At 32.1% G+C, this 13240-nt stretch overlaps 1 protein-coding gene across 1 annotated transcript in view; it reads left to right on the plus strand.

Annotated features, from left to right (window-relative positions):
- The window catches only part of HSF2BP (heat shock transcription factor 2 binding protein), an 86450-nt gene that overhangs the window by 38643 nt on the left and 34567 nt on the right, over positions 1–13240 (plus strand). Inside the window, exons 4-6 of the mRNA XM_051984800.1 lie at positions 753–902; positions 5606–5741; positions 9247–9364. Of these exons, the coding sequence (XP_051840760.1) occupies positions 753–902; positions 5606–5741; positions 9247–9364 (404 nt within the window). The remainder of the gene's footprint in view (positions 1–752; positions 903–5605; positions 5742–9246; positions 9365–13240) is intronic.

The following is a 13240-nucleotide window of genomic DNA, read 5'->3' on the forward strand; positions in this document are numbered from 1 at the left end:
GTTTGATGTCCAGAGTCTAATGGAGCAATATCTAGCTGAGATTATATGTTGGAGAGGGTAAGAGGATATATATAGGTGGGCAGTATGATGCCATCATTAGAGGACATCAGTGTCCCTAAAGCATTAGAAGCTTGTGTTATCTTTCTGTATGTGGACCCTAACTACACTTATTTCCTACATATTGGCCTACGTAAATTCACATTTATTTCTCATGGTGTATGTTTGTGGGAAGTTTATTGAAGAAACGTTTTATTGCTACTTTTCTTACTATGAAATTTCATTATATATTTTCATTTTGAACTAATTGTGACCTTTGACTATTAAAGGTAATGAATCTGAACTATTGTTTTAGGGAGCAGAAATAGGGCTCTTCAGTGTTCAAGTTAAAAAATACCTTAAAAATAAGTTGTACATGATAGATACTGTTTCATGGATAAGTCTCAGTTTCTTTATATATGGACATATTCATGTTTATCAAATTCATAATTTTAAAACAAATTATAATTTGGAAAAATAAAAAATTATTGAGAAAAAAGAAAATTTAAAAAGATATAAAAGTTATACTCAGTAATATCCATCTTTTTCTGAGCTTTGTTTGCTTTGGATAGTGGCTCCTCAAGAAATAACTTTGATGAGTCAGCCTTTTTAATTAACATTTACACTTTAAAATTCTAACATTTCATTTTATTATTATTTGTGAATAACAATAGAAATAGAATGATTCTGTTAATTTTATTCTGATTTAATTTCAGGAGAAACTGGCCCTTAGACAGCAGCTGAATGAATTGAAGCAGCAACTATTACAGCAGGCAGAATATTGTACAGAAATGGGAGCAGCAACATGTACTCTTTTGTGGAGTGTTTCCAGCAGTGAAGAAGTAGTCAAATCAATATTGGGAGGAGTAAGCATCCTTTGTGAACTAGATCTGGTATTATATAGCTCAACATTAAATAGCTTAAAGGATATGGTAGTTATATTAATACTTTTATATAAAAGACCCAGTTCTTTATGTCTTTTTTTTTTTTTTACAAAAATTTATTCAGTACTTAAAACACTCTTTAAAACACTAAAACACCACTAAAAATAACTTTTATGCTTTCCCAGTCACTAGTGGAGTGAAGTAGAATTGTTTGCTTGCTTCCATGCTTTTTGGCAATTTTTTTTTTTTTTTTTTTTAGTGATATAGTCAGATGCCTTCAACAAAGGCAAAAATGCCATCAAGGCTACCTACTGCACTGTCAGTTATTTAACTTAATAAGGCTACATGTCAGGACTAAAGTGAAGGGAGAGTGGGTTCACGACTTTTTGTTTGCAGATGTTTATGAATGCATTCTATAAGGTAACTTAGATTTATGCTCCGCTGCCTATGCTAATTTTCCCCAAAGAATTAACATCAGCTAAACTCAGATTCTCCATCAGACAGCACAATACTATTCATACATGGAACTAGCAGTTACACAAATGGAGAAACTTTGAATGCTGTGATTAAGCTTACTTATGTTTTTTTTCCAGGAATGTACACATAAATGATGAGGTTGATATATGCATAGCACTGAACTAGGGCTTAGCATTTGAGAGATTCCAAAAGACTATGTGGGAGAGAAAAGGTATTAAGTTGCCTACCAAATTGAAGGTCTATGGAGCTATTGTGCTGACCTCATTATTGTATGCCTGTGAAACCTGTACAGTATATGAGCACCATACCAGAAAATTGAACTGCTTCCATTTGAATTATCTTAGGAAGATTCTGAAAACCACATGATACGTTAAGATACTGGAAACTAAAATCCTTTCTTGAGCTGAATTGCAAATCATTCACTCTAACAGAGAATGCAACTCCAATTAGGTGGCCACATTGTTTGAATGCCAAACATACTTTTGCCTGAAAGACTGTTTTTAACCAAGAACTCACATAAGGAAACAATACAAGGACACTATCAAAGTCTCTCTGAAGAACTTTGAAATCAATTATGAGATGCAAGAGACACTGGAATAGTATTGTCTAGGATGGCACATCAAAAATGGCGCTGTGCTCTGTAAGCAAAGCAGAATTGTGGTAGCTCAAAAGAAATGTGAAATGTATGAATTTAAAGGCACTACCATTCCAAGTGGTCATACAGACTATTTGGGCATAACTTGTGGTAGTTTTCTGAATTTGTATTAGTATGATTAGTCACAGCCAGCATCACTATACATTGACCCACTATCATGATGTCATTTTGGTCTTCTTCAAGAACGAAGAATAAATAATACTAATAATCACAATAGGGGATACAAAGAAGTAGTGTAAAACTTTATCCTCCCTTAAAAAATTTAAAGCTTAAGCTTCTTATAGAAATGAGACATGTATATAACAGATGTAACACAGCCACATGTAATAAGAGCTACATATTATAACATATATTTATTATAGGTTTTAAAAGAGAGAGAAAATACTTATAACTAGAGTGAAAAGGGAAGGTAATGAATTTTGAAATTTGAGGTAGGCCTCAAAAGGTAGGTTGGATTTTGAGAAGTGGAGATGGTGGGAGGGACATTTAAAGAAGTCAGAACATCAATGACTTGATGTCTCCCAAAGGTGTCACTGACATGGAATTTTTATGTGGCAGATGATAAGACTAGGAAGTCAAAGTCACAAGTCCTGTAAAGAGTCATAAGCAAATTTAGGAATCATCTTGTAATTCTGCTGTATCATTTTTAAGATGCAGAAATGGATTTCCAGAGAGATATGTATTGATTTGTTCAAGGTTGTACAGAAAGGAAATGGCAAAACTAGAGTTTCTTTTTACTTCATCCCTGTGTCTCCCATCTTTAAAAGATCAACCTTATAAATATGAGATATAGAAGATATAGTTAGAAGGTATTTAGTAGATTAAAAGCTCAAAATGAACCAGTGGTACGATATAACCTCCAAAAAAGCTAGTATAATCTTTGGTTCCATTAAGAGAAACTTGGTGTCTAGTAATAAGGAAGTCATATTTCTACTTAGCCACATCTGAAGTACTCTGTTCTGCTTACATAAAATATGCTGCCTTTTTGAAGGACATTGATGACCTGGAAAAAAATCAGGGTGATTAAAGATCTTAATTTCATGCCTCAAGTTCAAAATCAGTCAAAGGAAATGGAACTTTTTAGTCTAGAGAAGAAAAGATGTAGAGGGAACATAATAGTTGTCCTCCAAGAATCTAAAACAGTGTCACCTAGAACAATCTATTCTAGGTAGCAAGTAGATGTAATACAGCAGATAAGATGATTGGAGTCAGGAAGACCTTACTGCAATCCAGTTTCAGACATTTATCTGACTGTGTGACTTTGGTAAAGTTATAACCTCTCTTTATTACTAGTATCTTTACCTGGATCTCAGTAGGTCCAAATTGAATTCATAATGCCCATATAACTCCATCTGTCCTCTGAACTTTTTGTTATAGGAGTCAGAGTTCTGTTTATCTAGATTTGTAATCTCAGAGTAATCCTTGACTCTTTTCTTTCCCTCCTCTTGCATGGCTAGTCAGTTCCAAATTTTTGTTAATTTTACCTCCACAGTATCATCCATTTTTTAAAACTCTTGCAGCATCAACCCTAGGTTACGGCCTTTGAATTCTCTTGCCAGGATCATTATATCATTTTAATTAATCTCCCAGTCTCTTCCCCTCCCTAATTGATCTTCCACATAATTGTAAAGTTGATATTCCTCTGGTTCTAGGACATCAGGGCAGTTTTTATTGATGATTTCTTGAAAGATGTTGTCTAGGCTCCTTTTTTCATCACAGTTTTCAGGTAGTCCAATAATTCTTAAATTGTCTCTCCTGGATCTATTTTTTAGATCAGTTGTTTTTCTGATGAGGTATTTTACATTTTCTTCTATTTAAAAAAAAAAATTTTGGTTTTGTTTGACTGGATTCCTGTTGTCTCATTGAGTCTTTCATTTCCATTTGTTCAATTCTGATTTTTAGTGAATTATTTCCTTCAATTAGCTTTTTAAGCTCCTTTTGCATTTGGCCAATTGAACTTTTAAATGACTTATTTTGTTCATTGGATTTTTTAACCCATTTCATGAGTTAAATTATGAATTATGAATGAATTAATTATGAAATTAAAATTTCACAAATTCTGTTTTTCAAGGAGTTGTTTTCTTTTTCCATTTTGCCAAAACTATATATTTTTTGTGCTGAGGCAATTGGGGTTAAGTGACTTGCCCAGGGTCACATAGCTAGGAAATATTAAATGTCTGAGGTCAGATTTGAACTTAGGTCCTCCTGATTTTAGGGCTGGTGTTCTATCTACTGTACCACCTAGCTGCTCCTCAAAACTAATTTTTAAGGAGTGATTTTCTTCAGACAGTTTCTGTGTTTCCTTTTCCAGAGTTCTCATTGCCTTTCCCCATTTTTCTTTCTTTTAAGATCCTTTTTGATTTTTTCAAAGAGAGTGTTTTGAGATGGAGACCCAACTTATATCATCCTTTGAGGCTTCATCTGGAGATGTTTTGCCTTTAGTGTCCTCAGGATTTGAGGTCTGTTCTTCCCTATTTCCATAAAAACTATCTGTGGTGAGACATCTTATTGCTTTTTTGCTCATTTTTAGAGGTTGAGGTCTGCTCTTAGGGCAAAGGGGAGATTGTCCCAAGCAATGTTGCTTCCTACTGCCAGCACTGGTAGGTGTGGGAAAGTATCCCACTTGTTAAACTGGGGTCCAGGAGCTCACTGTTTGCCTTCTGTAGTTGTGTTGGAGATCTCACAGCTAGTCTGCTGCTATACTGGCTTCCGAACAGGACAGAGTAGCCAACACTGTTGTAATTTGGCTAAGAACTTCCCATTAGATTCCTTCTCTGCATGGAAACCTCTCTGCCCTGGGTCTCCCTGTGCTGTACTTGGGCTGCAAACTGCCCCCTCCCCAATCCGATCTTTCCTGAAGTTCTTCCAAAATATCTTCTGCTGAAAATTTGTTACACTCCAAAAATATTTGGAGTGTGTTCTGTTATTCCAAAACCAGTTCAGAGGCTTAATATGGTGTTGAACTGAGGGAAGCCAGGAAGAACTCAAAGACCTGTTTATTTTCCACTATCTTGGCTCTGCCCCCTCAAGTTGATATTCTTCAAATATGTCTGATGATATCATTCTTTTACTAAGACATCCTTATTGACTACATACTGGCCTCAGGGTAAAATATTCTCAGCCTGGCATTTAAGTCCTTCAAAATCTGCCTTCTGTTTATCTTTTCAGTGTTATTTCATTTGACTATCCTTTGTGTACACTCTCTTTCAAGCACAGAGGTTACTGTGTATTTCTTATACATGACATTTCAATTCTCACTTCCTGTGTTTCTCATGTTTGTGCTTTGTAGAATTCTACATTTCTTTCAAAAGCACAACTCAGGTGCCACTTCCTATACAAAACCTTTTCCTAATTCTGGCAGTTGTTAGTGTTCTCTTATCTCCAGAAATTACTTTGTATTTATGTTCCATTTTGGTGTTTTGCACTGAGTAGGTGCTTAATTTTTTGTTTAATTGATTTAATTGGTCCTGTAAAAAGAGTACTGTTCCTGCTCTGTTTTTATTAAAAGCTTTAAAGGAGAATGACTTTTTAATTGTTCTTTCCAAACTTACAGGATAAAGCATTGAAGTTTTTCAATATCACTGGACAAACAATGGAAAGTTTTGTAAAATCACTTGATGGGAATGTAAAACAGGAGCTGGATTCTAATGAAAATCAATTTGTATTTGCTTTGGCTGGAATTATAACAAGTAAGTCATTTTTGAAGGTCATTTTTCTTTATATATACAACCTATAGAATATATTATATTGACATGGTTAGCACATTTTGTTCAGTTATGTATGCACACAAGATTTAGGATGTGGTTTGAGATACATTAAATATTAATTAATTAATTAACTTTAAAAATAATTAAATTAAATTTAATAATTTTTAAGTTTAATTAAAATTTACATTCAAAATTCTGAAATTAATATTTTATTGCTTTTATATTTAAATGAGGAAACATTTTAAAAATCCAAAGCTTTAGTTCTTTTCAAATTAGCCCCTTATATTACCATGTTTAATCTGTGTACTAATATGCTAGCTAAGTTAAGTGCTATTTTGGTTTTTCAAAGGCTTCATAGAGAAATCCTTAAACTGAATATAAGAAAACCATGCTGCTCTGAGCCAGGCCAGATTCAGGCTGATATGGTGGTTCAGGGTCAGGATTGGAATGAAATTAGATCCTTGCAGACCATTTTAATTTAAAAAATCTGAATATGAGAAAATAATAAAGAAAAACTATCCATATCTCTTAGAACTATAGGACAAAGTGAAAATACAAAGAACCTAGTATCTCTCAAGAGAAACATCAAAATAAAAACTGTCAGGAAGGTCATAACAAAAGTCTAGAGTTCCTGGTTCAAAGAAAAATAAGTACCAAAAAAGAAAGAGTTCAAGTACCAAGGAATCATTGTCAAGATCACAGAATATGTGGCTCTTACTCTTTTAAAGAGAAGATTTTGAAATGTGTTATTCCAAAAGGTAAAAGATAGCAGTTTACAAACTAGAATAACCTATTTGGCAAAATTCAGTATAATTCTATAGGTGGATAAAGTAAATCTTTAATGAAGTAGAAGACTTCCAAATATTCTTGATGAAAAGGTCAGAACTGAGTAGAAACTTAAAAATCCTAACCCAAATCAGAAAACCTCAGGTAGCAGTCATGATTTCAGAAAAGGCAGCTATAAAAATAAACTCTACATTATACTTACAGGCTCCTTAAATAACAAATGAATATCATTATCATATATATGCCTATGCAGTGGATGGTCACACACACAAATAAATACAACTAGAATAGACAGTAAAACCATAATAATGGAGGATCTCACTGTATTGTGATGAAATGAGGATTAAAAGTAGGGTAACCAAAAAAAAAAAAGTGAAGAAAAGAAAAAAAATGAGGATCATTGAAGTATTTTTTAAAAAATGTTATAGAAGAGAACAACAGAATGGAGGTCAGAAAGATTAGCAGACAATCAAGAGTATTTTAAATTATTTATTTATTATAATTTTTTATTATAAGTATTTATATACTTATTAATTAAATAAGTATAAATAAGTATATAAAATAAATTAATTAAATAAGAATTTATTATAAGTAATAAGAACAATCAAAATTTTATAATTATATTAATATATTCAAAAAAGCTTTTTGATGAAATACAACTCTTGTTTAGATTTAAAATGTTACAAAGTATAGGAATAAGTGGACTTTTCCTTAATATGATAAATTGCATTTCTCTAAAACTAAGAACTCGCATTATCTGAAAGAAAGGAACAGAAAGCCTTTTAAATAAAAAAGGTAAAGTTAGTATGTCCACTGTCAACACTATTATTTGCTATAGTTCTAGAAATTATAACTATATCAAATAAGAAAAATGTTTACATAATGAGAGAGATATGAGTTGCCCATCCAAAATTAATGATTCATCAATTATTTGTCTTTTAATAAATAACACATTTCCAGAAATATAGGACATATATAATAAAATATAAATAGCAATAATGATAATGATGAGTGACATTACTACTTAAATTGACATACTCAGTGCCATAACAATCTAATTACAAAAAAAATCACTGTATATTTAAATAGGCAAGATAATAACAAATATGAAAAAAAAGTGGGAAGGAAAGGGACCTGACGCTATCAGATCATAGAAATGGCATTTGATTCTATACTCACCCTTCAAGATTATATAATCATGAGTAGTTTTAATATGTAAGAAAAAATGTATCTTTTCTCTTTTCCCTTTATTTCCTGTGTAATTTCTCTGATTTCCTGAAGAAGGGAGCAACACAATTGCCTAAACAAATAAAATAGTCACACTCCTGGAGGCTTTTAAAATGCTTCTCCCAGAAGGTATATCGGTTTATTTGAGCTATGAATACTTACATATTATACTGATATATGCTATATCACTGTGTTTGTTGTGAGTCTAGAAACTAAATTAACAATGTGGAGTTTGTGATATTAATACAAATTCATTTTTTAGTATTTATTTAGCAGACCTAGGCTACTTGTTTTTATAGCGACATAATTCTAAACTGTTTGAGATGCTTATGAGGTAAGATTTGCCTGATGACCTAGAAATTCAGAATAATAAATCCCAAGTGCTTTATCCCTTTATGAATCTCATACCTTTCTGAGAATTTCTTTTTAAGTTGACTGGAAATTTTAATTGCCCTACGCAATGATCCAAAGAGAAATTTTTGTTTGAACCCTAAGTTAGATTGCCTAAATGTTGCCAGAACCCTTGGAGAAATTTTGGATATTCCCATTTCTTTCCAGGGACTCAGGTGAACTTTTAACCTAGTAATTACAACAGCAAGAACAACAATAGTAATAGCTAACCTTTATAGATTTTTTTTTAAAGGTTTGCAAAACATTTGTATATATTATCTCTTGATTCTTACAATAGTTCTAGGAGATAAGTGCTGTTACTATCTTTATTTTTCAAATAAATCAACTGAAGTTGAGAGATCTTAAATGTGTCCAAGGTCACATAGATAGTCTGAGGCAGCTCTAGGTGGTGCAATGGATAGAGAGCATTGATCCTGGAGTCAGGAGGATTTGAGTTCAAATAAAACCTCAGACAATTACTAGCAATGTTACCCTGTGTAAATCACTTAATTTCACCTTGTCTCAATTTCCTCATCTGGCATTACTGACCATATATAAAGACATTTTATCAGTAGTGGTGATACTTTCTCTGTTTTTCTTCTGATCCCACATAGTAACCTTTGACTTCATCATTTTGATTAAAAGTCGTTAGTAAACACAAATATGTTTTGAGGAAGGCATTCTCTTCCCTTATCTTGCTATAGTAGTCAGCTGACTTTCCCCTTATCTAGTATTTAAGTAAAAACAATTTAATGGACATTTAGTCTGCATCTAAATGTCTGGGAGCAAAATATACTAATTATTTTACTCCTAAATACATGCTTTAGTTAAATTAAAACGTTTCATTGTAAATGGAGTTGTTTGTTCATCATTATAGGGCTATCTCAACTATTTTAGTTAAAATACTATGATTGTACAGCTTTATGACTTGTCAGTTCTTGGGCTAAAATAATTCTTGGGCTTTTAATACATTCTGTACTTCTGAAGCTTGAATCAGATATTATTATACACTAAAATCAACCTCTTATAACTAAATCTCATAACCATGTGAAATTTAACAATGAACTTTATATTTCTGTTGTAGATGTTGCTGCCATGGCGTGTGGTCGTGAATTTCTGGTTAATTCAAGTCGTGTGCTGCTGGACACAATAATGCAACTTCTGGAAGACTTGAAGCCAGGACAGTGTACCAAACTCAAAGTGTATGATAGATAATATTAAAAAGATGAAAATTATTTTCTTATTGCTTAGAATGTATTGAACTAATCTATCTAATTAAGCTCAATTCACTTGGGAATATTCCTTTTAAAAAACAGAAAGGATAAATTTCTTGGTTAGTTAAAGGAACATTATCTTATGTATGTATATGTGTATATATTTAAATGTATATACACACACCATATGTTCATGTATGTGGACACGTATATCCATATCCACATATACTTAGGAATATGGATTGAACTTGCAATTCATTGGCATTGGGAACTTTGGGTGAGGAAACTCCTTCTAATATGCAAGTCAGTACTTTCTATGCAACATATGATATTAGAGAGTTGCTTAGAGTACAGAGATGTTAAATTACTTGTTCAGAGTCATAGTTATCCTATGTCAATCAGATCTTTCTAGCATTAAGACCAGGTGTCTATGCTTCTCATGTATATGAGGAACTATTAAACCTAAAAACTGTACTAAGACTTTTGGGACACCACACATACATATACAAATATGCTTATACATCCATGCTCATTAGTATCTGTACACATGTACCTATGTGCTATCTATCTTTTGTGTGTTTGTACATATACATTCATATGTAAACATTGAATTCAGATTCATTCATTTAAATATAAATTCAGATCAGTTCAAATTCTGAACTTCAGTTCCTTAGACCAATCACTAATTTACAAACAGGATTTTCTAACACCTCAAGGTAAGATAGTGAATGAAATGCTAAATTTGGAGTGAGGAAAACTTGAATTTGAATCCTGCTTCATATAATAATTACCTCTGTAATACTAATCAAATTACTTAACCTCTGTGTGCCTCAGATACTTTATTTATAAAATGAGAGAGTTGAATTTAATAGTTTTTTGAATCCTTTCCTTTTCATAAATTCATCTATAATCCCATGGTCATAATTAGTTTTAATTCACTTTTTAGTTAAAATACATATGTATGTGGTATAGCATAAATGAAGAATGTTTATGAAATTAAATTAAAATTTTGAGACATGTTGAAACTCCAAGTTTAATAATCTCTGCCTTTGATGATACAAGAAATAGGAAGACATATTTAAGTTCAGATTTGCTTTCTTGCTTCACTTCACTTGGTTTCAGTTTTGTAGTAGATGACACTGATCTGTCAAATCAGATTATTTCATTTGATAATCAATTTTATTTTTAGTCCTTTTTGCAAAGTTAATGTTAATTCATGAGGTTGCAAATATTTCATTCCTTAGTCTCTTCTTTATAGTTGTAATTACCTTTGTTGTACTTCTCTTTGGGGGTATTTGTAGATAAAATAATCTGTTCACCTTTGTTTTTTTGTTTTTGTTTTATTTTATTTTATTTTATTTTTTGCAGCAATTCCCCAGTCTTTTTTTTTTTCCTTGAATGTACATCTTTTTTTTTTTTTTTTTTTTTTTGTCAGTGATTAGGCTCAGTTTTATGGTATATTATTGCAGTTCTGTACTTTTGGACTGTATTCTATTCTCTTCTCTGATTTCTTATACCTTCAGACTAATTCTTTGCAATTTGAATTGTATTTTCCTTCATATTTATAATCTTTCTTCTGGATGTCTGCACCTTTTGCTGTATGTATTTAAAATTAAATATAATCATTGCTTGTCTCAAAGTTTAGAAAAAATGGATTTTATTCTGGTGACAAATTAGGGTTCTCTTAATTGATTTTTGGTTGTATATAGCACTTATTTTGTATTATTTTCTATAGCATGGTATGTAAAACTTTTAATTTGTCACGTATTTGAAAAAGACTTGTAATCCTTAAGTTATCTCTTCATAGCCTGCCTTCCTTCCTTCCTTCCTTCCTTCCTTCCTTCTTTCCTTCCTTCCTTCCTTTCCTGATGAGGTAATTGGGATTAAATGACTTGCCTAGGAGTCACACAGCCAAGAAAGTGTTAAGTGTCTGAGACCACATTTAAACTCAGGTCCTCCTGATTTCAGGGCTGGTGCTCTATCTACTGTGCCACCTAACTGCCCCTTCATATCTCATCTTAAAGGCCATTCACATTGACTTATGTAGAATTCATTTGATCCATTGATATTGTTGCCTTTTTGCTTCTTTGTGGCTAAATCCCTTCCCCTCCTTTCAGTATTTTTGTGTTCCAAATTTGTTAATCTATTTTTCCAAAGCTGTTTTTTTAGAGAAATTCTTCATGCTAGATTCAGTGTTTCTTATTGTGCTCTTTTATAATTCTGTGTTAAGAGCTTTAATTTCTGACCTAAATTCATTCCCAATTTCTTTTATGAATGTATTAATTTTTGAACTATGATGTCATTGGTCCTCTTCAAAAACAAAGGTGGAACAACTTCCAGCTATTTAAATTGTTTCTTATTTCTTTATTTCTCGTAATTGAATTTTACACAGATTATTTGTATGCTTTGGTAGCTTGATTACCAAATATTTTATATATTTCATATCTTTTTTTAAACTTTAACAAATAAAAAAGAATATGTGAATCATATGTGAATGCTTAGGCTTCCTTTACCTCCCCCAAACTCTATATCAACTTGTAAGAAAATGATTCAATCTTTAATTTAATAGTCTTGTTTTGGTAGGACCATATAACAAGACTAATTCTATTAAACAACTGGGTGATTAATAGAAAAACAATCAGAAAGCTCAGAAGCATTACAGTTCTAGGAAAAGAGAAGCCATAGACTCTGACAATGTATTCCCAACAAATAGAAGGGAATAGATACTCTATAGTAGTGTACCTAAAATTGTGATCTGTTTTATCAGGATTCTGTTCCTTGATGGTTGCTTCTTGTATTATAATTTCTTTTCAGGTTTAAAATATTTTTGCTTCTAGTCACTTAGATATTTTGAGCCTGAAAATCTATTATACCCTGTGAACAATTGGCAATTTATCCTTTTTTGATGTGAGTCCAAGGTTGGTGTAGTATTTCCACCCATATATACTTTTGACATAATTCCACCCATCCCTAATATATTCTTTGACCCCAAATGTTATAAACCCCTATCTATCTTTGCTGAATTTAGATGCAGGAACAAAGAATTTTTACTTTTACTGAGCAAGGAATTAAAATTTTTTCTTTTGGTTAAAGCATTTGGAATTAAGTGACTTGCCCAAGGTCACACAGCTAGGAAATGTTAAATGTCTGAGGTCAAATTTGAACTCAGGTCCTCCTGACTTCAGGGCTGGTGCTCTATCTATGGCTCCACCTAATTGCCCTCTGAGCAAGGAATTTGTAATCCAGACTGCGCATATAAACCTTGAAAATGGTCTGCATGAATTAGGGCCATTTATTTCTGTATGTTTAGATGATTGACATCCTGTATATTTGGGTTATTGAGCCTTTGCTCAACTAGGGATTAAAGGTTTGGGTTTTCCTGTCCCTAGTCCAGGTTTCTTGACATGAAATTTGGTCTAATAGAAATATCTCATCAATAAAGAAAAAGTTTGAAAAGGCCTAACTAAGCTACTTTTACATGTTGATCCATAGTGCTATTAGCTAATTAGAAAAGAAGAATGCTCCAGATGACTCAGTAACCCAATTACTTCAGTGGGTAAGGCTGATAAAGGATAACACTTCTTTTTTAAAATTTTGCTTCCTATTCTTTTGTCCTACTTAATTCAAGAGAAAAGTCTGGAAAGGGTTAAAAATATTATTTCCTAATATTTTCAGTTTTACTAAAATATTTTAAATATTCTTTCATAGTATTAAAATACATTTCTACTTTGAAGGGTATTTTTGAGGATTTTATAGAATTTCTTTTTTTTTTATTTTGAAAAAAATTTCTTTACAACATTATCCCTTGCACTCACTTCTGTTCCGACTTTTTCCCTCTCTTTCTCTACTCCCTCCCCCAGATGG

Source organism: Antechinus flavipes, chromosome 3 (genome assembly GCF_016432865.1).
Source record: "Antechinus flavipes isolate AdamAnt ecotype Samford, QLD, Australia chromosome 3, AdamAnt_v2, whole genome shotgun sequence".
Taxonomy (NCBI): Eukaryota; Metazoa; Chordata; class Mammalia; order Dasyuromorphia; family Dasyuridae; genus Antechinus; species Antechinus flavipes.